This window comes from Melospiza melodia, chromosome Z (assembly GCF_035770615.1).
Source record: "Melospiza melodia melodia isolate bMelMel2 chromosome Z, bMelMel2.pri, whole genome shotgun sequence".
In the NCBI taxonomy this organism is placed as follows: domain Eukaryota; kingdom Metazoa; phylum Chordata; class Aves; order Passeriformes; family Passerellidae; genus Melospiza; species Melospiza melodia.
In genome coordinates, this window is record NC_086226.1 from 41,012,038 (window position 1) to 41,036,095 (window position 24,058).

General features: G+C 34.2%; 1 protein-coding gene across 1 annotated transcript in view; it reads left to right on the plus strand.

The window, feature by feature from the left end:
* The window catches only part of AP3B1 (adaptor related protein complex 3 subunit beta 1), a 153,782-nt gene that overhangs the window by 59,080 nt on the left and 70,644 nt on the right, over nt 1-24,058 (plus strand). Inside the window, exons 10-15 of the mRNA XM_063181494.1 lie at nt 1,872-1,926; nt 2,006-2,077; nt 4,487-4,549; nt 5,445-5,577; nt 11,229-11,338; nt 19,892-20,068. Coding sequence (XP_063037564.1) covers nt 1,872-1,926; nt 2,006-2,077; nt 4,487-4,549; nt 5,445-5,577; nt 11,229-11,338; nt 19,892-20,068 — 610 coding nt within the window. The remainder of the gene's footprint in view (nt 1-1,871; nt 1,927-2,005; nt 2,078-4,486; nt 4,550-5,444; nt 5,578-11,228; nt 11,339-19,891; nt 20,069-24,058) is intronic.

Here is a 24,058-nt window from a genome sequence, read left to right on the forward strand (position 1 = left end):
TAGTGTGCTAATATTTTCTGCACACTTTTTTCGTTCCCTATTCAGTTTTTAGATTTTGAACTTCCATGTATTTGTATGAAAAGCCTTGAAGGGTTTACATGAGACAATATAATTGTTTTCAGAATAACTTTTTAACTAAAAATGGTATTTTTGGCTGGAACTTTGCTGTGAGAATAATTTACTTTTTAAATCATTTTTGTCAAACAGACACAAAGGTTTTTTAAAAAAACTCAGTTTTGTGTGTCTGGCAAGATTGCTCATTCTAGATATACCTTAACTTTTTTCAGCCTTGCCATCAAAGAGCTGTGTCTCTGTAAAAGTTCCACAGCTCAATATCGATTTTTTAAAAGTTGGCAAAGAAGTAAAATGGGACTGTGTAGAGTATTCAGTCTTTTATTTCAGGTAAATCCCTATTGGTTTTGTGTTTGGCTTTATAGTACAGTATGTTTCCCATTCTCTTTATGCAAAGATGAGTAAAGTGCCTAAAGCAATTGGCAGATGATGTATAAAGTCGTAATCACAGGTTGAAAGGATCACTTGTATGTGATCTATTGCTTGTTTGTACTCAGGTTTCATTAAAAGAAAAGTCCCTTCTTTCCTGTATCTCAACTAGTACCTTAAATAACACTAGTCTTCTGATTTTTCTGTCTTGAATGGCTCTTCTGTTTTCTGTTACCATTCTGGGTGAAACATTTTTGCTTTTGGAACCTTTGAAACTTTGAAATAAGCTTTTGCTGTTTGCCCTTGAAGTTATTTGCCTGTGGCCTTCAAATTAATGTCAACTAAGCTATAATCTAGTTAGGGTGAGAGTGCCTGAAAGTGCATCTCATAGCAATTTCCAGTCTTGTTTCATCATGTGTAGCTGACTATTGCCATGCACCTATGTAAGAGTTGCATAAAATTGGTTTAAAAGATCTTAAGTACTTCTCTATTATCACTTTTCTTTGTAAGCAACAGCTGTAAGTATCTTAGGGCTATTATACAGTTTTGAGTAAGAGGAGATAATGGGTATTATGATTTCTCATTAGGACGAGATTTGCAGCATGCAAAGATTTGAGCACTTATGGTTCAGAAAAATTGTGTGTAAGTTATTGCTTAGTTTTTAAGCAATTGGTGACACAAAATCTGCACTTTAAAAGCTTCAGAACTAGTATCTAGATTTCTCTTTGCTCAGTCATCTCGAGGCTTTTAAACTCATACATTTATGATGAGAATGCCCTCTCCAAACATGTTTAATGTTTTAGTATTATATTATTGTCTATCTCTTGCAAAGTCTATTATGTAAAAGTATTAGTTTTTTATAAATGTATATATCTGCCAGTGTTTACTGGCACAGGAGATCCTGGCGCATTTGAGAATTTTCATAAAAATTCTTAAGAGAAAAGTGTCATAGCATTTCTTGCTAATTGTGCCGGGATTAACTGTTCTTGTAATTAATGCAGTTATTTCAACTCTGCAGATGAAGCTTGTGTGTTTTTATTCTCAGCTGTATCATCCTGAAATATTTCTTTCCAGAAGGTAGATGAAATGTAAGGCTTTTGTAAGCTATTTTCATTATATTAAAATGATAAATGTAATTCTGATTTGAATAAATAGCCTCAGCCCACAAAAGGTACCATTGCACTGGTGTCAGTGAGTATTTTTGCGTATTGGAGTTTTAAAAAATGAGAGCCTGGTTTCATCAGGTATCTCTCTTCTGTGAATCAAATTATGAAGCTGGTAGTTGGCAATAAGCGTTGCCTTCTGCATGCCAAAACAAATGGATAACTAACTTGATGTTCAAATAGAATTGAATTTTCTTTGCTGTATTGAATTATTCTGTGTATCAGTAACTTTGTGGAATGACTCTTATTTTTCTTTTCACGTTCTAGAGAGGTGCAGTATATTGTCCTGCAAAATATTGCCACTATGTCAATTCAGAGAAAGGTATACCCTATTTAGAATTTTTTTAATCACATTGTAAATGAAGCACAGGAGAGTTACTTAAATATATTCTGATTTTCAGGGCATGTTTGAACCTTATCTGAAGAGTTTCTATGTTAGATCAACTGATCCAACTATGATCAAAACACTCAAGGTGAGTTTATTAAAGGCAAATTTTTCTATATATTACTGGACTAATCAGTTTGCAACAGAAAGGTAGAATGTTTTTCACTGATATGACCCAGGCTATCTGTGCTGTTCCTTTACCTCACTCAGAAGGGTGGAGGTCATTAGTTGAGTCACAAGGGGCCTTCAGGCTTGTCAGGCTATCTGAAAGTTCCTGTTACTGTGTTGCAGGTGGAAGAGTGGCTGTATTTTCCCCTAGAGCTTTTAGGACCTTTCAGTGATAGAAAGCATTATATTTTTTTTTCAACCAGGTATTCTAACATTGAGAGTTTGACTATTTCATGGGAGGAAAAGAGTCTTTAATACTGTTAGCTTAAAAAGAGGTTTAATCTCTTCCTCTGTACAAAATGGGGCAGTGCTTGAGTCCCAAATTTTCTTTGAAGTCAGCATTTGACAGGAGAAGTACTTTAGGCTTTCCTCAAGGCCACATCTCATTGCATGTTTCCAGCTGTTGCCTTGTTGTTTTGTCTGTAGTCATCCTTTAACAAATGTGTAATCCTTGACAAAACAATGGCTAAAAAAGTGTCTACTATTAGGTGCCTTTTCTCTTGTTTTGCTTTAGATTGTCATAGGCACTTATGTTTAGGAGTGGAAGGTAGTTTTCTGAGAGAAACAATATTTTCTTTTCCTTATCTGCATTTTACATGCTTATTGCACTTACATGTTCAAGACTGGTATAGTACAAGATGGCTATGCCAAAACTATCATGTTTAGATACAAAATAAATGTATTTTTTGTATTTTATACCAACAATAAGACTGAATTAAATTTGAGGCAGTTGGAAGCAAAAAGATATTGTCTAGATTTTGGGAATATTGTGAGGAATGCCTTACTGTTATCCAAGAATAATCAGTCCAAAAATAACAGAAAGCTGATGAATTTAAATTCCCATATTAATTGATAATATATTGGAGAAGAGGTGGAGAAGTAGAAATTGTGGTTTGTCCTTTCATTGTTTCATTTGTTTCATGATAGCTGAAAAATTTAGACCCTAAACTTTTACATACATAAAAAAATCTTGTCGTTTTCTCCCTCTTCTACTTCTGTAGTTCAAGCCTACCTATTTCAAAATAGAATGGTGAGATTCATGGCTGTAATTAATATGTAGGAGCGCCCTTGAATTATCTCCTGCACTGTTTGGATTAACGGTTTTTTTAATTTTCCAACATCAAGTTCGCTTTTTTGATCACTGATTAGCATTGAGCTTTCACAGTAACCTATTTTAATCACAAATTCTCAGTTATAATTAATTGTCATCATCTCAGAGTCTGTAGTTTTCTAAACAGTTAAGGTTTTTTCCCTATTACAAGCATTACTTTGCAGATCTGTGCTGGGTTTTTTTTTTCTGTTTTATTAATCAGTCTTCTATTATTTGGAACTCTTACACAGATTTTCTTAGTCAGCCTTTGTCTTCATATCCCTGAAAACTGTAGCATCAGTTGAAAATTTTGTTGCCTGTCTTCTTACTTTCACAGTTCATATGTGAAAAAGGCCAGTGAAGATATTTGTGATGTTCCATTGATAGCCACCCTATGCTATAAAATAATCTCCTTTTCTCTTGCATGTTTCTCTTTTTCATTTATCCTCTTGCTTTCTATGCTATTCAAGATGCATATCTTTCAGAGCCTTTTGTGATGTGCCTTAAGAAATTGTTTTGAAGTAGAGGTGGACTATATCATTTGAGTATCCTTTTCTGGATGCCTCCAAGTCAAAAAATACCAACATATTTCCAAGGCATGGCTTCCCGTTGGGGGGCTGTGTTTTCAGCTGACTTCATTCAAAGTTGAAACAGCCTGGAAGCATAGCATCTTTAAAATATATGCAAGTGTTGTATATAATCCTCTTATATTATATATAAAGAGGAGGGCTTCCAGGTATGATGTTGGTGTTGAATAAGATCTGAGGAATCTCACAGATGTAAATGTTTCATTCCTGAGTTTAAAGTCTTTTATTACAGTTTATCTGAATATAATGGCCAATTTATTTCTCCCCTGAGGCAGTTGTGAGTTCTGTTATTTCTTCTTATACTGTTGTGTGGTTCTTATATGCTAAGGCCTGTTGTGTGGAAAAGCTGACAGAAGTAGTTCAAGCCCATTTGATATGCAATGAAACACTAAAGCTCAGGCTCATGAAAAATGTGTCACCGAACCTCAGTCCTGATTTGTAAACTTTGTAAGTGCTTGCAAGGAAAATATGCCTCCTGAGTGCAATGGTGGTACCAGTTAGTACTGATATCTGGTATACTCTATTGAATTCTGAATAGTATTTTTAATATGTATTTTATATACAATAAAAGTGTATATAGTGTACATGTGGTACTGTTTATAATATTTTAGTTTTAACTTCTGACAATATGTCTGGCTTTTTTTTCTTTTAGCTTGAAATCATGACAAACTTAGCAAATGAAGCCAACATATCAACTCTGCTTCGAGAATTTCAGGTTTGTGCAAAAGTGTATTCCTTTTATATTTATGATCTCTTTTTCCATTGTCAGATGTTTCTCCTAGGCTTAAATTTTTCAAGTTTAAGTATTTTCAAGGATGAAATGTTCCAAATATGGAAAGTAAAGCATCTCATACCATGATGGCTAAAGGAGCTATTTATATATGGAAAGGAATCCAAATATTTTGTTTCTCTCTCATTCCAGCTACCAAAAAAGAAAAGAAAAAACGTGATGAGAAAAACTCAGTCATTCCATATTCTTAAACACAAATTCCAGCAACTTCACTTACACTATAAGTCACTGTATGACAGGGTCCTAATTTTAGCAGTATTTGGCCATTAGTATTTGTTGCCAAACCTCATTTCCATCAATCATTTGATGAAATTGGGTTTATTGTCTCCAATATCTTTACGTATCACCAAGATCTTCTGCCTATATTGAGAAACAGTGTCTGTCCTTTCTTTCCTCTTTGCTTGTGACATCTATTTGCATTGCTTCAATTCAACGGCTCAATTTCTGTGAAAGGTACTGGTTCTCAGGCAGGTAGGTTTTTCATAGTTTCGCAGATGCTTCTAGTTAAATAAACTGAAACCTCTCTGAAGAGAGAGCTCATCAACTCCAACCTTGCACATAAACAAATGGCTGTTTTTTGGTAACTGCCCCCTGCCCCAAGCTTTCTTGAAATCAGAGGGTTTCATGACCATGGGTGACCAAAGCATGCAAGAAATGTCTTCTACAAGTGACAAGGAGGTGAAAAATTATAGCTTCTAATGTGCATTACAGCTTTCTAAGTTTGATTTATTATATAGTATGTTTTCCTCTTGAGAATAATATGGTACATCTTTGTTTGGCAAGAGTTATATACTGACTAGCAAAAATCCCATTTCTTTAGACTTACGTGAAGAGCCAAGACAAGCAGTTTGCTGCAGCTACGATTCAGGCAATAGGCAGATGCGCTACTAACATCACCGAAGTGACTGACACGTGCCTCAACGGCCTCGTCTGTTTGCTCTCCAACAGGGACGGTAAGCTAAAGTTCTCTTCATTTTCTGCATAGCTGATAGCATGAAACATTTTCTTAAAGAGAACCACACAAAGTTTCAGATCACATTAGGAAGTGAGATTTGACTTCTATAAGAATTTGGCTGACAACTGGATAAAAATCCTGCACTTCCAAAGGCTCTGGTATTCACTGGGTAGTTATTTTCTCTTCTGATAGAGAAATTAATTCATCATGGCCCTCAATTACATGTTTGCCTACTTTTCCTTAAAATGCTGTGGTTATTAAAGTGTACTATTTTGATTATCATAGGTAGCAATAGTTAGTTACAAGCTAAGCTGCATCAAAGCAGTTAGCCTGTAGAGGGTGCTGAAAGCTTGGAATTTTTTTTTTGTAGTGCATCAATGCCTAAATGAAAACACATATTAAAGAGTTTTAGGATAAATGGCCCCAAATTTGGCTTCCTTTTGTACTCTAGCTTTCTGTTATTTTTGGATAGCGAAACAAAATTTCAAAGCATTAGGGAACACAACAAGGAGCAGATAAAGTCAAAGAGGGTGTAGCAGCACAGTAAGTCAATACCTAATAATAGTGTATTTTCTCATTAGTTACCAATGAATATGTCAGTCTTATTTCGTAAGAAGTCAGTAATGTGTGTTAATAAATAATGTTAGGAAGGAGCAAAAGCATAATTGTGGAGTGTCATGAAGTAGTTCAAATAGTTCAAAGAACTTGGCTGATACTGCTCTTGGCTTTGAAAAGCAGCATTAATGCCTCTGTATATCTCCTGGACATAGTTTTCATGGTAATCATGAGAAGGCCTTTATTCAGGACATCATTTTGGCAGCATATAGAGCTTTCTCTTACTTGTTTTATGAACTGAGTTGTCATTCTCAACCGCCTCATCTTAAATCAGAAATTCTTAAGTGGCCTCAGTGTATAGCTTTGTATTTTTAATATGTGTAAATTTCTTAGTGATTTCCTAGTGCTGCAGATCTTATTTCTGTTTAAGCCTTTCTGATTATCAGCTGCATTTAAAATATCTTCCCATATTGTGTTACAAAGCCATGTCTGCACAGTGCACCTTCTTGTATTATATTGAGCAACAACCATAGTAAAAATACAAGTTTCAAAGGTTGTTCTTGTCTTTACCTGATTCTTCTAGCAACCTTCCTCTGAGTAGGCTTCCTTCAGCATGTACAAATCTCCATGTTTCTTCTGTTTTAAACGAAATAATAAAACTGTCACTTCAGAATAGAGATTTTGTTACTTAACAATCTCTTTTCTTGCATTATTTTTGTTTTGCTAAGAAGAAACAAAGATAAGAGGAAGAAGTTTTTTCCTTTTATCATAGATTGTCAGTTTAATATTTTCTTCAGTGCGATTCAACATGTATATATATATTTATATACACACATATATGCATGTGTGTATACAAAAGTCTGTCTCAACAAGATTAGTTTTCATGTCTGTTTCTAAGTAGTTGTCTAGCAAATAAAATTATCTTCTTGTGCTTACTGTTCTGAAAGACTGCAAAGGGTATATTGAGGATCTTTTAAACCTGGCAGCTGGCAAATTGCTTTACCATAACTGCAGTTTCTTTATTCCTTCTTTCAAGGAATGTATAGAGTGGCATAATTTACATGGTACCTTTCCCCAGGTGGCAGGAGATTACTGATAGTCACAGCTTACTGAATGTAAGAGTTTTGGCATGGTAAGGGAATAAAAAAGAGCTTTAGCATAGTGGATGAGAATAGATTTAAGAGTCTTGGTTAGTCTTGCTTTCCCCCAACTTTTACTGTTAAAGCATGCAAGCAGTCTTTTTGCTCTGCTGCTTCTTTCGTGGTCATTTGAAGCCTGAAAGTAGCCCTGCTGCTTTGTGTAGCATGAAGCACAAGCTGGTAGCTCCAGCAGGTTCTGAGGTTTTTGACAGCAGAGTCAGCTATGCTTTCTCTATACTATTTTCTTATTATGAAGAATTCTGCACTTGAGTGCAAAGAGAGGTGCTCATACTAATTTTACCAAACCATAACAGAATCCTGAGGTACAAGCTTGTGGGAAAAGTGCCTTCTTATTCCATGTGCTTGTAACTGTAGATACCACCCAACACTCAGGCTATCTTGGTTATATCTGGCGCAAGAGCTTTACAGTTAATCATTCTGCACCTTGGGTGATAAGAGTCAGGACCTTATCCAGGACAAGGATATCAAGAACTGCTCTTGAAATATTCTTTGTTTGCTTAGAAGTGACTTAAAGTCAGATTTTCCTTACTCAGAGAAGCCGTGGTATGTGGGGTAAAAAAAAGGACAACATTTGAGCTACAGAAGTGCAACAGACTCTAGAAATTTTAGTGATGAGTTGCCTTAGTGAATGATTATCGCAAGCTAAACTTGACTGACTCCTGAAGAAAGTGGTTTTGTGAAGCCATGTCGAGGGCTGAGAATTATTTTCCTTCCTCATCTGCTGAAGGAAGGAGAAAAAGAAAAGTTGCTTTCTTTCTCTAGTGTGACATTTGGCATTTGATTCATTTCCTTTAAACAAGTGCATTGATAGTTTCAACTGACTGTTTGGCCCATAAAAGTAATTTTAGATGTTAGAGACACATTATAGGAATTATATAGGGATTATAGGAAGTCTCTTGTCTGACTGTGCTGCATGTACTAGAAATCCTGCAGGTTTTTCATAGATGGATGACTTCCATTTTCTGTTGAAAGTTGCCTGGTTGTAGAATGTATAGCTAAAACATTTTTTGCCCTGCAAATCTATATGAAATCACAATTCATAAAATTACTGGAACTGTTAATACATATGTGTGATGTATAAGATACTAGTACATATCTCTTCAAATTACTGTTAGAATGGCATTAAAGAAAAGCAACTTGTAGCATCCAGTTTGTATCTATTAATAGGGTTCCTGAGATTTGTTATTGATGTTATAAGGATGGAAAAGTTAGCAAGGTAAAAGCTTAAGCTTTGGCTAGTTCTGAGAAGCAGAAAGTTAGGTCGTCTGGGTATTTAGCTATAGTAATTGCCTTTTAGATTGTTTTTAACCTTAATAGCATTGTTAGTATCCCTAATAACAGAATTATTTGAGTTAGAAGAGACCTTTAAATTTCATGTAGTCCAACCTCCCAGAGACCTTTAAATTTCATGTAGTCCAACCTCCCTGCCATGGGCAGTGACACATTGTACAGACCAAGTGACTTGGAATTCCATCTAACCTGACCTTGAATGTTTTTGGGGAAGGAGCACCAACCAAAATGGCATCGTATCCAAAACCAGTTGATGCAGTTCTGCTGCTTTTAGAAAAAGTAGTTAGACAAACTATATACTGTGGATAAATTAGTCTTCACTTGTGTGTTTTAGTTGCTGTGAATGTGGGTTAATGTAAGTGCAAGAAAATTTGATGTAACATTAATGATTTCAAATGTTTTATATCCGAATTCACTTTTTGAATGCTTTCTGGTAATATACTCCATGCTGAGATGATTTTCTAAGGTTCTATTATAATGCAGCCAAATTCTCAATTATGGAAGAAGTTTTTAATTTAGTTCTACAGTTTACTTTCTGCTTCATTGTTAATTTTTTTGCGTACATCATTATTTGACAAACTGGAACAGTGTATGACTTGAGTATATTTTAAGTTTTTGAGAAGTTGTCAGGCTGCAAGGTCTTCAGAGATTGTTCTACTTAGTCAATTCCACATCAAAATCCACATCAATTCCACTTCAAAATTGTTAGAAGAAACTAAGATTTTTACTATGACTAGAAAATTTAAACTGCTGGTACCCTGTGTAGTCTTTATTGATAAAGGCATTCCTGATCAGATTTTCTGTGATTTTCAGTCTTTATTTTAAGAATTTAATTTACTTTTTATAATCCTTTAGATATGATTTAGACTGTTTCAAAATTCGTGTGTCCGTTTATCATTGCATTGTATGGACTTCCTCTTTGATAATTCTAGTAGGAGTTACATTTTAAAATTTTCTTACTGCATATTCAGAAGGGGAGTTTTATCTCCCCTTCTAGTGTTTTGCTGGAGCTTATTATGGTTTTGAACATAAGTGTTTCTCTTTTATTTCTGCTCATTTTTGTATCCTTTATGTGCACAAAGTAAACCTCACAGAGTATGACTATGCCAGTCCTTATTCTGATACAAATGCATTTTGATTTTGTTTTGTATTTTTTTCCCAGTATCTAGACTTTTGTAAAATAACCATATTAGTCTAAAATTGTTTACAGTTGTGATTAACAAATTGTTTACAATTCTGGTTTATTTTCTTTTAAGTTTGCTCCCACAGATAGCATGACAGTAGTTCCTATGGTGACATCTCATCTGCTGCAGTTGATATTACCATAGTCAGTTTTACATTGTCAACAAGTGTTTATAACAATAACTTCATGTGCACTCATTTTTTAGGGTTCAGTTTTATTTTTCTTAACTGTTCATTGTTTCAGAAAATACTGAATGACAAAAGTTGCCCTTCCAATGTTCCCCACTATAAATATTCCAGATTGTAATTTTCAAGTTTCAAGAAGTGGCTTCCTATTTTAATATCTGGCAAAATACAGTGTAAATTAAATTGATCTGTAGGATTGTGCAAGACCTTGAGATGTTAACCTTGCTTCAAGAAGTTAGTCTAGAAAAATGACAAATGTCATGTCAAATAAAAGATGACACAAAAAGCTACAAGCTAAAATCTAAGCATTTCAGAGGCAAATGACATAACGATATGCTCAGAGCTCTTGGAAGGCCTTTCTCCATAAGGAAGTTTGCCTTCTCAAAAAAACCCAAAACAGCAAGAAAAGCCCACAACCCCACAAAATTTAGACATCTCTGCCCCATACTGTTCTATTGAAGCTTGAGCATGTTGATTGCTCAATGAATGGTCCATGTGTCAGATTAAATCAGACAGAAATGGAGGAATACCTCTGTTTAGCAAATGGTAGTTAGATTTCTTCATCTTTCCTTACATGAGTTTACTCTTCCATGGAAGCTTGCCTCTGCTCATGTGGGGTCTTTTTAGCTTCAAAAATTGTACATTTCATACAAGCTGATCAGGCTGTGAATGTTACTTGTTGCAGTAGTTAAGCACTCCAGTGCATAACTTTGGTATGAATCTTACAACAGCTTGCTATTTAGAAGCTTCATTTGAATGTACTAGAGATTAGGTTACAGACCTGAGAGAAACTGTTTATATGCAGAAACATTCTTTGCATTTAGAAAAAATGCAAAGGAGGTGTTTAGATATTTCTCTAGCGTATGAATGAGCTGTTACTTTTAATGCAAGCATTTTTATTCTCATTGCAGACTGCAAATTACTTTTGAATATTCATCATTTTAATGAAAATCAGATTTTTTTGCACTTGTTCCTCAGTTTTATAGGAAAAACCTGAATTGCAGCCTCACTAAAAAGTAGTTTCATACAGTATGTACTAGGTTGGTAATTTTACATTTAGAATGTTTGTGTCCTCTTTTTCCTGGTTGTAACGTGATTCAGGAAGCTGAACTTATATTACTTAGTAGAACGGTTTACCTCTTTCTTACCAAATTAATATAATTCATTTCGGCAAAGCGTATTTGGAAAGCTTTTACATCTTTTACAATCAATTATTTATGGCTTTTTCTTTTGCATAAATGCTTTTAAAATTAATAATTTGTTTTGTCTAAAACAGAAATTGTAGTTGCTGAAAGTGTTGTTGTCATTAAGAAACTGCTGCAAACTCAGCCGGCACACCATGGTGAAATTATTAAGCATATGGCCAAACTCTTGGATAACATTACAGTGAGTATTTGTTCATACACTCTTATTTGCCCTGTCAACTGATAATGAGATTTTTATCTCCTTTGAATTTGTGCTGTAAATGGAAGTAGGTATATTAGAGAAATACAAAATATTTTTTTTTAACATAAAATATTTCTTTTCATGATCTTAGTGGAAAGGAAGTAGAAGCTATCAGATGGCTCCAATTTGTGCCTTAGGTATGGGAAGCTATTTTTAAAGAGATCCATGGAAATGCTAAGTATTGCTAGAACTATTACTCCAGGATGAATAGCAAGTTTAGAATGTGGAGTGGGTAAATTGAAATGAAAATCATGAGTTTACTTAAGGATTATTCACCAGTTGTCTTCATGATCTGGAGAGGAGTTTGAAAGTTTTATTTCAAACCTTTTTCCCCAAATTACATGATCTTTCCATGGTATCAGATATACTGCTGTGAGTGTGTTGCAGTGTCTTGAAGTTGCATTTGTATCTTCTGGGTTTTTGAGATTCTGTAGTATTTAACATTAAAATTTGAATTATTCCCCATTATCTGTCTTTAGACTTAATTGACCTTTAGGTATGCAAATACTTAGCTCTCAAATTCTCCTCACAGGCCCAGTAATTGATAAAACATTTAGTGATTTGTCCTAAATTAGAGTGTAGCTATGACATCTAGTAGCTATCTATTGTATCCTTAACCAAAAATGTCATATTTTGATCTGTCAACAATTATTTTTCTGTTGAGAACTGTTTAATTTCATAAAATTACATATTTAACTATTGATTTTCACAAAATTACATATGTGTTGATAATGGAGCAGTTTCTAAATCAGCGAACCTTCATTTCTCCATAGTCGAATTCAGCAAAGTTTAGAGTATTAAAAGAAAAAGAAAGATGGTATTCTTGGTTCATACTTATGGAAAAATTAAATAAATCTTTGGCTGCTAAGAGCTGATGATCAGTTTGTAACTGATATAAAGAAAATAAATTTTACTGAATTGCTCATATCAAAATAAGATACTGTTGCTAATTACATATCAAAGTAAGTAATACTTCATATATAATAATCACCTTTATTTTCAGAAAATTTGTGCAATATTTTGATGGGATATTACAATTTCAAAAACAATGTTCTGCCACTTTACTAAATGAGTTTGGCCTCTTATTTCCACATACTCTACAAGAGAAAATAGTTGCTTCTCTAAATGTACTGTTTAAAAATTAGAAGAGTTTTGTAGCTACTTTATACAATTAATACTTTCAAGTAAATACTCCAAGTTTTGTGGAAAAGAAAATCCTTTTTTAAGTCAAATAACAAGGATGGGGAGAAGACATGCTGTGCTTAAACTACTTTAACATTCTCAGGTTTTACAATATGAGGTTATATAGAATATCAGAAAATGTTAAGTGGTAGGATGACAGTCTGTGGGATAGAGCAGTCATTGGAATAAAGTAAAAATCAAAATCTGATCCTGGCTTTTATTCAAGAACAAAGAAGTGGTGATGAAGAATTGGAGTCATGTAGTAATGAACCTACAAGGAGCTGTAGGTTCTCCAAAGTGATTTTTTGACATCTTTCTATGACATTTTAAATTACAACTTCAACACACTTACTCTTCTTGGTGTGTTTAAGACTTTGAATTAAAAAATATATTTTGAAGAAGTTCATAATTATAAATTTGAGTGCTGTAATATTTTTCTGACTGCCCTTAAAATGCCTGAAAATGAATGTATTCCTTCACAGAATGATTTGGGTTGGGAGGAAACTGTAAACATCATCTTGTCCAAACCCTTAACTCCTTACTTCTGTAAAGGATAAGTGTATACATTTCAGAATGAGTATGTAATTACTGGAGGTGTTAGTTTGAGATGTCAACACTTAATATAGTATTACTGGAATTCCTGACATCTGCACTTGTACTTTAAACACTGATCTTATTATGGCAAAAGTGGTTGTGAGTTGACATAACACAATTGCCTTGCGTTTTGTCTGGATTTTGTCAAGGATTCCTGACCATTATTATATTGACAAATGATATACATACTTACATGCATACACACATGTGTACATACTTACTTTTCACGGGGCTTTTTGGCATTTTGGTTGGTTTTGGTTTTTTCCCTTGGCCTCTCTTCTGTTGTTGTAAAGTATTAGGATTGAAACATGGAGGACCTACCCTATAGCACTATACAGGCGTATACCCCTGTTTTTAGGGTACTCTTGCATTTGCATGTAGGAAAAGCAGCCAAATGTGAGCTTGAATGGACTGGAAACTCAAGGATGAGGGAATGTAAACAAAGAAATTCTTTGTTGCTTTTTAGAGTTGAAATTAATTTAGTACTAGGTATTACACAGATGAAAGCATGAAGAGGAAATTGTTAACAGAATTAAATACTATTAAATCAAAAAGCCCGTACTGAAAAAAGAAGCTTTTTGATTGTTCTGTCATGATTTAGTTCAAGTCAATGGTAAAGAGCCACTAAAATAAGAAAATTGTTGTAACCTCAGGAATAGACTTTTGAATTTGTGCCTGATTTTTTGTTATTGATATTGTTATAAATTTCACTTGTGCTAGCCTGAGATTGTGATGGCAGTGTTGAGGTGCCTGAATATCTTTCACAGCAATGTTTTTTTCAGGTCATTTACTTTTCTGAAATTTACTTGTTCTTGTTCTCATCTTCATCCACAGAAGCCATTTAGAAAGAGGTGGGATATAGAATATATAGGAGATAACAATTTTGCCTTGTAAAATTAATTAAATAAGAAGCTAAATATTAGGACCATATATGAAAAATAGTAAGACCAACTATAAGGAATATCAGGAAGTTCACCTAAAAATGCTGAACTCTTGTAGATCCCTGTCTCTAAATTATGATAAAAATTAGGTCCATTTCAGTTTGTCCTTAGATTATTTCTTACATATCTGAAAATAGTGGTTACTTTTGTTCCTTTACTTGTGTGTGTTTTCATTTGTATCTTAAACTTTTATCCCAGGTGTGCCCAGGCAAAGATCCATGAGGTCTATTTTGTGTGTGGTACTTGCTGAGTTCTTAGAGCAGTGCATAGTACAGCGTGATCTAGCTCTGTTCCAGCCTCCTTTCCTCACACCCATCAAAAGCTGTAATGGAGAAGTACATGTCTGATGGTGTCCTGAAGGCATTAAACAAGAGAATAATTGGATCTCTATAAACTTCTGTTTTTAAACTAATTTCCATTTAGTTGTCAATGTGTTAATAACATTGTCATGCTTTGCAATTTATTGACTTGCAAAACTGTGAGCCAGAGATTGGAGTAGTGCTTATTTGTGTTAGGCGTGCACTCTGAGGTAGGCTTAATTAATTTAGTGTGTACAGCTTTTACACTGATAGAAGTTTAGAAAATACACTTATGGGAAGGAGCCATTTAAAGAAGGGTCAGTTCAAAAAATGTTTTATGTGTTTTATCTCCAGCAGCAACAAAATCTGATGCTTTAGGGAAAGGGTTTTAAAGCTAGGAGAAGTTAATTGTGATGCACCTCCAGTGTATTTTCTGGAATAAAGTTACTGGAAGTTTCTACTTACTGTCCACATCATCATGCTTACTAATCTAAAAATTCCAATTTCTCCTCATATTCCATGTGTCTGATCAACAATTCCCCCCTCTCTTTGCCTTTTCCTGATGTGTAGGTTTTAAAGTAGGGTGACCAGAAGCGTGCCCAGTGGTCAGATATGCTAGACAAATCTTATGCAATGATATCATGATACTGCTTGTTTTGTGCTTTTTATCTCACTTTACTGGTGTTGCCTGCCTTTTGACTTCTGCAGAACACTGACTTAACAACTCTACAACTCTCTGAATATGTTCGTGATTCCACAATGTATTTTTCCTTAGAAATGCCTTGGGAATTCATCAGTATGTGTAGAATATGTTTTTGCGTTCTCTTCTTAATGTTACAAGGCCAGTAGTCTCCAAATTTGTTTCTGCCTTTCATTTTTTAGAAAAATTATTTATTATGGTACTTTGTATTTCATAAGGACTACTATATGGTGATGGGAATCTTGACTTCCAGTGTGACTTTTCTCTTACAGTACTGTTAAGGCAGGTTTTTTTCTTTTGATAGTTGGTGAATTCTTACATTCTTGTTTTTCATTACAGACTTATTCCTAGTCCTTCTAGAATATGAACAGGAGCATTAAACAAGCCTAAAGGGTTTTCTGATCTAGAGATGAGGAAGAATACTTCTTGATTGGATAAGACATTCCAAATATAGAGTAAAAATAAGATAGTGATGTGTAATTTTTAAGAGCTGAATATGCGAGGAAAATCACGTCACTTATGGATGCAATTAAATGTTATTATTTACTGTTTTGGATTGGGATTATTATTATTACAAGACTAGTGGACTCATAGTTTTTAACACTGCTCTGTTCATACAAATAACAAACTTGATTTTCTAGTCTTACATAAATACTGCTCATAGTTCTGTTTCTGATACGGCTTCACAGAACAGGGAGCTTGCTTTCTTTAATTTAGTTCTCCTTTCTTGTGGGGTAGAGAAGGTATCACGAACTATGACTTCCGTATCTTTGTGTGTATTTCAGTTCTGCAAGTTTCAGATTCTAGCCACATTTTTTTACCCTCTTACTTTAATAAATAATTTTTAAACTTTTGTATTAGTAATGATTTAACAAACAATTCTCATAATTTGACAATTTTTTTACTGACTCGGATATCTATGTGGTTTTTTAGAATTTGAGAGGAATATGTTGCCAATGGGATATTGTGTCCAGGGACACTGAACTTGAAGTAAATATTCTGCTTGAATAAAACACAATTTAAAAAGAAAATTGTACATTTTGTAAGAGGTGCAGTCCCCAGTAAATATTCTCTTTTAAAGGAATTTTATATGTAGAGGTTCAAAGAATAGATGAGTCCTTGAAAACAAAAAATGAATACTTCTCTTTTGCTCCTATTCTTTCCTGTGTACCTTTTCTTCTTGCTGTCAGTCTGACATTTCAAATCAACTTTATTCCTCTTTCCATTTCTGATTCCAAGTAAAATTTTTAAAAATTGCTAGCATGCAAATTTTCTCCTGGATGCAGAAAATTGCACTTCATTTGCAATTTGAGTAGCTCTCATTTTGTGACAGATTTTAACTGGTGATTTTAAAGTTGTACTTTACCCTTGTGTTTTGTGTGAATATATTGCGAGCTGAACTACCTTTCAGTAGTTTTTCAATTGTGCTGCTTAGAGCAGTCTGTAAAGTCCTTATGGTATCTTTCTCTAATTGCTGTAAGTAACCAGAGTCTTGGTTTGAGGGGAGTGTCTGGCTGGTTTTTTGTTTTTCTTTTGTAACCATTTATTTATTTTCCTTGAGACAGGTAATGGGTTGAAATGGCAACAGAAACTGCCTCCTGGTACTAAAGGCTTAAAAAGTGCACTTAACCACTTGCTCGGGCCATATGGAATAAAACATCAGGCAAAGTAATTTACAATCCTGTTTGCCTTTGAGGATAATGCAGAGCAGGGCTGAATAATGAAAGTATTATTTCCTGCGTTTTTGTCAATTCAAGGTCCCTACTTAAGCTATACTGGAAAAGGCAGTGAAGGTCTAGAAGGGGCTTCATTTCTTGTTTGCTGTTTTGAGTACCCTGGAAACAACAGCTGTAGGATCATGTATTTGATATTACATGGTTGAGAACTGGAAGACTTAAACAGGGAAAAAGAAGTCTGAAAATATTGTGTGATTTTGACCTCAAATGAATCCAGTGACACAGAAACATTGGGTTCATCAGTTCAACATACACTTTTCATTAAAATGCCTTCTGCTCAGGGTTTGATTCAAAAAGTCTCTAATTGGTATTGATTCTTATGGCACAAAATTGTGTTTAATACATATGCAGTATTTACATAGTAAGCTAACCACCTGGTTAAAAGGCAGATTCTCACAAGAAATTTCTGTCTTCCATTGTCACTATTTTTCAAATGAGGTTTTGCTTAGTTTAATTATTTACCATTGTAAAACTAGTTTATTACTCTAATAAATTTATTTTACAAACTGGAAAAAAGACTTGATGAGTAAAACACTGTGCTTAATGTGCACTATTTAAATATATTTAAATACAGTTAATTGTGGTTTTAAAGTGTAGTCCTGTGCTTGACTAGGAAAATACAAGAGCGATACTTGCAGGTCATTATTAATGCTATTACTGAAATTGGTCTGCTCTGTGAGCTCTGTTTGCTTTATCAAAAGACGACAATATGAAAAAGAATGTTTCTGGTAGGCTCCTGTCCAAACTATGGTACTTGATGATCTCTTGTAGAATTTTAGTATTTTAACATGTCTGTAATAAAATATTTTAGAAAAACAAATCTAGCGTAACTGAAATCTGAAGTTGCCTATATATTCTTATTTAGAGGTATCTATCTGTACAGTAGGCAACTTGAACTGCTCCAGTACTGGAAAATCTAATGTACCACTCAATTACTATTCTTTAGCCCAATTTAAAATAATAGATTGGGTGTGAGGTCTTAATGCAGTGTAACCTTTGGAACATTAGAAATAACCTCTTTCCCTTTTGAAATCAGTGCACAGTAATGGCATCAGTCTTACCATTTTGCAGACGAACATACTCTGAGTGTTTAAAGTTTTTATACGTAGCAGTTTTTCAGTAGCTTGTTCGTCTCTCTCATACTGTAAATTCCAAGGCTATTTAACTTTTTGTCAACTCACATTAAATAATTCATCTGTATCTTGATCTGTATTTACTTATATCTATATATGTTCAATCACTGTGTTATACTACTGTCAGCATTTTATGTTGCCTCTATCTTAAATTTCTTCCCCATAATCAGAATTAGCTTTATCTCTTACAGGACTTTTGCTTGTTGTTGTTGGACTCTTCTGTTTATCAATTATGTGCTTTTTCTTTCAGTGGAGGCAGTCCTCTGTTTTCCCCATGACATGCCTCTTTATATTTTTGTTGGCATGTATATTTTTAACCATGTCAAGTACAGAGGCAAATACTGTTGTTGACTTCATTCAGAGTTGTTTCCAAACTTTTTGGAGCACATTTAATCCTTAAAAATTCTTGCGAACATGATTAGTATTTCTTTAGTAGGCTTAGTAGCCATTTTACCTTTTTAGAATATACTTTCATAAGTAGTACTTTCAAATGTTACGAGATTACTGAGTAAGATACTTAATATTAGGTTCCCGTTGTTATTCTGAGAAATAGATATTCATATATTAATAACAGACATGCTGGAAAAGCAATTAAAGCATATATGAAAGTTACTAAGAATTAATACTTTGAGAACCACAATGCTGCGTTTCTAAAGCACGTATATTCTGTGAATCTTATCCAAGGCAAAACTCACCCTGCCATTAGTGTAAGCTTAGTAATAAAGATTACTGTGTAGTATAAGGACTAATGAAAAATGTTAGTATGAGTTTTTCTGATCCTTTTAGAAAAAGCAATAAAATTTCGTGAAATTGCTGTGGAAACTTTTCTTTTTCCTGAATTACAGTCTCTTTTTGCTAGACTGGAACTTTGAAATGTCAAGGGAAAATGTTGAACAAGAGGCTGTACAGAATGTTAGAGCACCATAGTCTGTTGGAGCACCACAGTCTGTTGACACTATGCAAGACATGCTTCTGAACTTTCTCATTGCATTCTTTCTTCCTTCTGCTCAAGGAAAGAGAAAAATGTTTTCAAGGGATGTATGTAACATAAATGCAATTTTTAACTTGACTACCAGGTACTGTAGGCTAAGCTCACCTTTTAAATAATATATAGATAATATACACATATTTTAAAAGAATATGTGTATATTATTTCATTTAAATCTTAACTGCTTCTATCTAAACTGCATGTTGCATGAGCTTCTGTTTCCCACTGTGCTTTTCCATTTCGCCTTCTCTCTGGTTTTGGCATTGCTGTGCTTCTGAACTCGGCATCATAGACTGGGAGTTCATCTAAAAGCTACTACTGCCAGTTATTTCAGTGATACTGTCAAGCAGCTCCAAAATGGTAAGACCCATGTGAACTTTTTGGTCAGTGTTTCAGTTAAGATGGTAGATCCCATTCAGAAATTGTGAATTGCAATTTTGAACTTCTGTCTCACCAGTATTCTGAGTTTAACTGGTCTTGTTTGCAAAACTACAAATCTTACTGTCATAAAATTCTGAATAAAAATGAAGGAAAGCTAGAAATAAAGAAATACATATGCTTCTAAACTAGATAGGCAGGTGTTTACTATAACCTGGTGGCAGGAATTCACAACCACATCTTGAAGGCTTGGGCTGTGTTCCCAAATCTCATCAGCTTGTACTATTAATATCAACATATCACTTCTGTGTGACTGTATCATCAACCGGTAAGTCATGGGTTTTGGGTCAGAATCAGTATCTTACATTTCTATGAATATTCAGTCCTCCACAGTGGCTGTTTTCAATTTCACACTGCATAACTTTTATGTCACTTGTCTTTAAATAGTATTTTGTTTAACTTGTTATTGAACAAAAGACACATACAAGTGTGCAAGTAGTCTTTGTGACTTTGTTAACTTAGAGTGCTCAATGTTGTCTCAGGTTCCAGTAGCCAGAGCCAGCATCCTCTGGCTCATTGGTGAGTACTGTGAACGGGTTCCAAAGATCGCACCTGATGTTCTGAGGAAGACAGCCAAGAGCTTCACGAATGAAGACGATCTTGTGAAGTTGCAGATCTTAAACTTGGGTGCAAAACTCTACTTAACAAATTCAAAGCAGGTAAGCCTAAACTCAGTATTGTATGTATTTAGAGTCATGGCAGGTTTTGTACAGTCTGCATAGATCAGTAATGATTTCTACTATATAAGTAACCAAACCTAGTCGATATTATTCTATGAAGAAAAGCAGAATATATGTTTTCAAGAAATGTAATAGACTAAATCTAATCATGAGTCTTTAAGTGTGTGCTGGATCATAAATGTGAATATAGTGACAAGATAAACTCTTTTTTGTATGTGTCTTTTGGAAATTGTGATATTTGTACTTCACATAAATAGAGAAGATCTGTAAATTGTGTTAACTATACCAGGTAGTAGATTTTGATGATGTGATTTAATGTTTTCTGAAACCAAAACCAGAGCTTTCAAGAAAGTGCTGTCATTTTGAACAAGAAGTTGCCCATTTTTTTGTTCAGAGTATCTAAAAGGAAATGCCAGTAATAGGCCTTGTTTTCTATTTCCAACAATGCTTGATTTAAAGATAGTAACCAGTTTCTCTTTTTTTAAATTTATTTTGTTGGTTGGTTTGATTTAGTTTTTCCTATTTCCTTTTACCTTGGATGAGTTTTAATATCACTAGTAGTGAAAATAATCTAAAAATGTCAGATAAAAAAGACATGAACTTAGATCTCCAAGCAGCTGAAAACAATGGCTATGAGTGGTGCCAGGTGCCTCACTCTTCCAAGTAACAACACTGTGAATCCCATCACTGACTGGAATGTACCATTTTGACACTAATTTTTCACTGGAAATCCAATTATTGCTGTAAAAGATTATAAAATCAAAGATTTTTTTTTCCAAATGTAAAAGAAATACATTATCTGATATATGTACTTTTCTGGGCTGCTAGACCTCTATGTTTTAAAACAGTTTGCACGGCATAGGATTTTGCATCTCTGCAACTGTGATGTCTTCTTGTTCCTTGATAGTTATATGCAACTACAGCGGTGATCTATCTTAGACTTTATTTTGTAGGGCATGTGGGACATGAAGTGTCTTTCCATGCATTCAGATTGGAGTGAATGCTTTGCTTATACAGTCTAAAATGGGTCAGTAATAAAAGGTGACTTCTCTCTGGCAGTGCTCCTCTTAAAGAAAATGCTGACTAAGATAAGAAAATATTTGGGTTTACTGTCTAAACTGTCCTCTTTTACCCCATTATATTTACTAATTTTCCATATAGTTTTTGTAATTTTGCACATAAATTCTTCTACATCATATTTGGTCAAAAATCTGTTGCATGTGGATTTCTGTGATACATTTTTTCTTGTGATTCCTTCAATGCATTTCACATCTTAATGCATTTTAAATCATCATTGTAAGTGCTCTTCAAAATACTCTTTATTCAAACATGGTAATGATGATAAAGCAGAAGAAACTGTCTCTGAGATGCCTACTAAATGATAAATTTCATCAAAGGGTGTTTTCCTCTTGTAGTTTTAGGTTGTGGAAAAATAAGTTATTATCTCTAGCGGTCAAGGTATCCACATAAAATTGCTGACAGTGTATGTCTGGTGACTTGGCTTGATTCGAAGTTCCTTTCAAACTGGAATACCATGGGTTTCCCATTAGAGACTGACAACACTCTTCCTATATCTACATGATTATTTCCAGGAGAAACTCTTCTCTACTCACTCAGTATTAAAATTACTTCCTGGCATTAATTCACTTCCTAAAAAGTCCAGCCATTTTTCAGTTTAATTTTTAAAATTTGATGTCAAATCTTGGGGACTTGATTGCCCTGTTGTAAGTCTGTCCACCTCTCCTCAGTCACCTGTTTTCTATCTCCATACCATATCCTATGATGTAGTAATTTTATGAATAATTCATCCATTTCATCCAAAGTTAATGGAGTTGTGAAAACCTCAAAGATAAAATTTCACTTTATTGAAAGCACTCAATGCTGACTGAGTAGATGAAAAGATCTCTTTCACCAGGAGAGGGAAAGGCAGGTTGAACTCATCTTGACTTAACTTCTGTTAAGTCTTGTTTGGAGAAAAGCACAAAGTTCTGGAGTAAATAAGACTTGCTTGTTTTACTCATTTTGTCTAAGTATATTATTTTATTTGCTTGTAGTTTCCTGAAGTATATGGTGAAACAGTGAATGCATTCACAGGGTTTTGAACAAGATTTCTTAAAATTAAAATGTACTTTAAATCCTGAGATCACCTCATGGACTTTCAAAGACTTCCCTATAATTTAAGGAAGTTTCAGGTTCAGTTGTATCTGGATAGGTGTGTAGCAAAAACAGACTTCCCTCTGGTTGTCTGTATTTTTTGATAAACTTGGTTTGTTTTTTCAACACTTAGGGTCATAAAACCCTGCCTGTGCTAGACAGCACATATAAGAGAAATATGTCATGTAGCTGCCTAAGATGCTTCTTGCATGTAACAGAAAAAATAGAGATTTTGATTTTTGATAGGCTTCTGTAGTGTAATGCAGTAGGACTCCCACCAGAAAAAGTCCCAAGTAGTTGTAGGTTGTAAATAGATATGTCAGTCGTGGTTTAGCACAATAGCCTTATCTTGTGTGTCCAAAGAATCAAGTTACTGAAAGCTAATGATATATAGGAGTGGATAGATAACTGTTTCTGTCTCATTGTGGAGCCTCATCTGTTGATAAAACTTGTATTGTAAAATATTCAAGTGGGGATCTACCAAAAAATTAATTACTGCTAATGTAGGATAGGCATTAAATCCTTAAATAGAATTATTGTCACTAGAAAATTCCAGAAATGTTGCTAGAGGATGATTGAGTTCTAGAAATACCTAAACCTAACCCTTCTAGCCAAAACAAAGTGTACAAAAAATAATAATGGCTTCAACAGTTTGGAGATAAAAGAAATTATATTCAGCCTATACAATGTGCATGTAGAGATATCGGGAAATATTGACATGTGATAATAAGTGTCTTAAATCACAGATCAAAATACTTTGTCACTATTCTATGAAGCAGTCATGGTTTGCAGAATCTGTCATGATTCACCAAATCAGTGTGCTTGCTGAAATGATTTTCAGCTTCTTTTGAGAACTCCCTTGTTGGAAAAATTTACATGTATTTGTTGGGGGTTTTTTTGTTTTTAATTAAAAAAAAATTGTTTCTATCGGCTACCTCCATGTAGAAAAGATCTTCTACTTGTTTGATTGCTTTACTATAAGAAAATTTTTTTTAAATTAGATTTCCTCTCTGTTTCCATGAAAACTATAGTGTATGTGATAATTGCAAAGAGACTTCTTGGAGACAGAGAACATTCTTGTTTATAAGTTTGTTGTATATTTATCTATATTGAACAATATGAAAATTATATTTTAGAGGACAGAACAGGGAAGAGGAACAGGGAGAAGATCATGGAGAAAATTATCCCGTTAAAGGAGTTGCAGTCTTTCAGGATCAACTCTTTATCTGTCATATTTGTCTTTATGTAATTCCATCAACACTCACTGAAAAAAAAAATGCCCTCTGTGACAAGGCCTTCAACTTTTCCCATCCCTATAGCAATTCACAGGTTAAGATCATTGTGTTTTATGATCCATTCCCCTAAGCTTCCTGCCATGTCAGTGAGGAGTCTTGTCTTGTTTTACAGTGGAGAAGTGATGACAAAGGCTGCAGGAGGTATCCCTCATTTAGTTTAATGCATGCTACCTGGGAACCCTCCCTTCCAATTCCATTTACATTGAACAGCGTAAGTCCTGCATGAGTGCAGATTATGTAGGCTCAGTCTGATGCAGTTGTTTAAAATTTTATACCCTCATACAGAATTAGCTGCCAATAAACTGTGAAATACATATGGGAAAGTTTTGCCTTTCCCAGAACTAAGACAGTACCTCAAGGAAGTGAGGTACTTTTTCACAGAGCCATTCTCGGGTATCAGAGAGAAAAAAAGAAACAAAAAATATTTCATTGACAGTTTTTTTAAACTATGCTGTTTTATTATTCTAATGTATAATCACTAATTTATTCCAATCTCTGGTACCATAGGTTATTTTTTAAA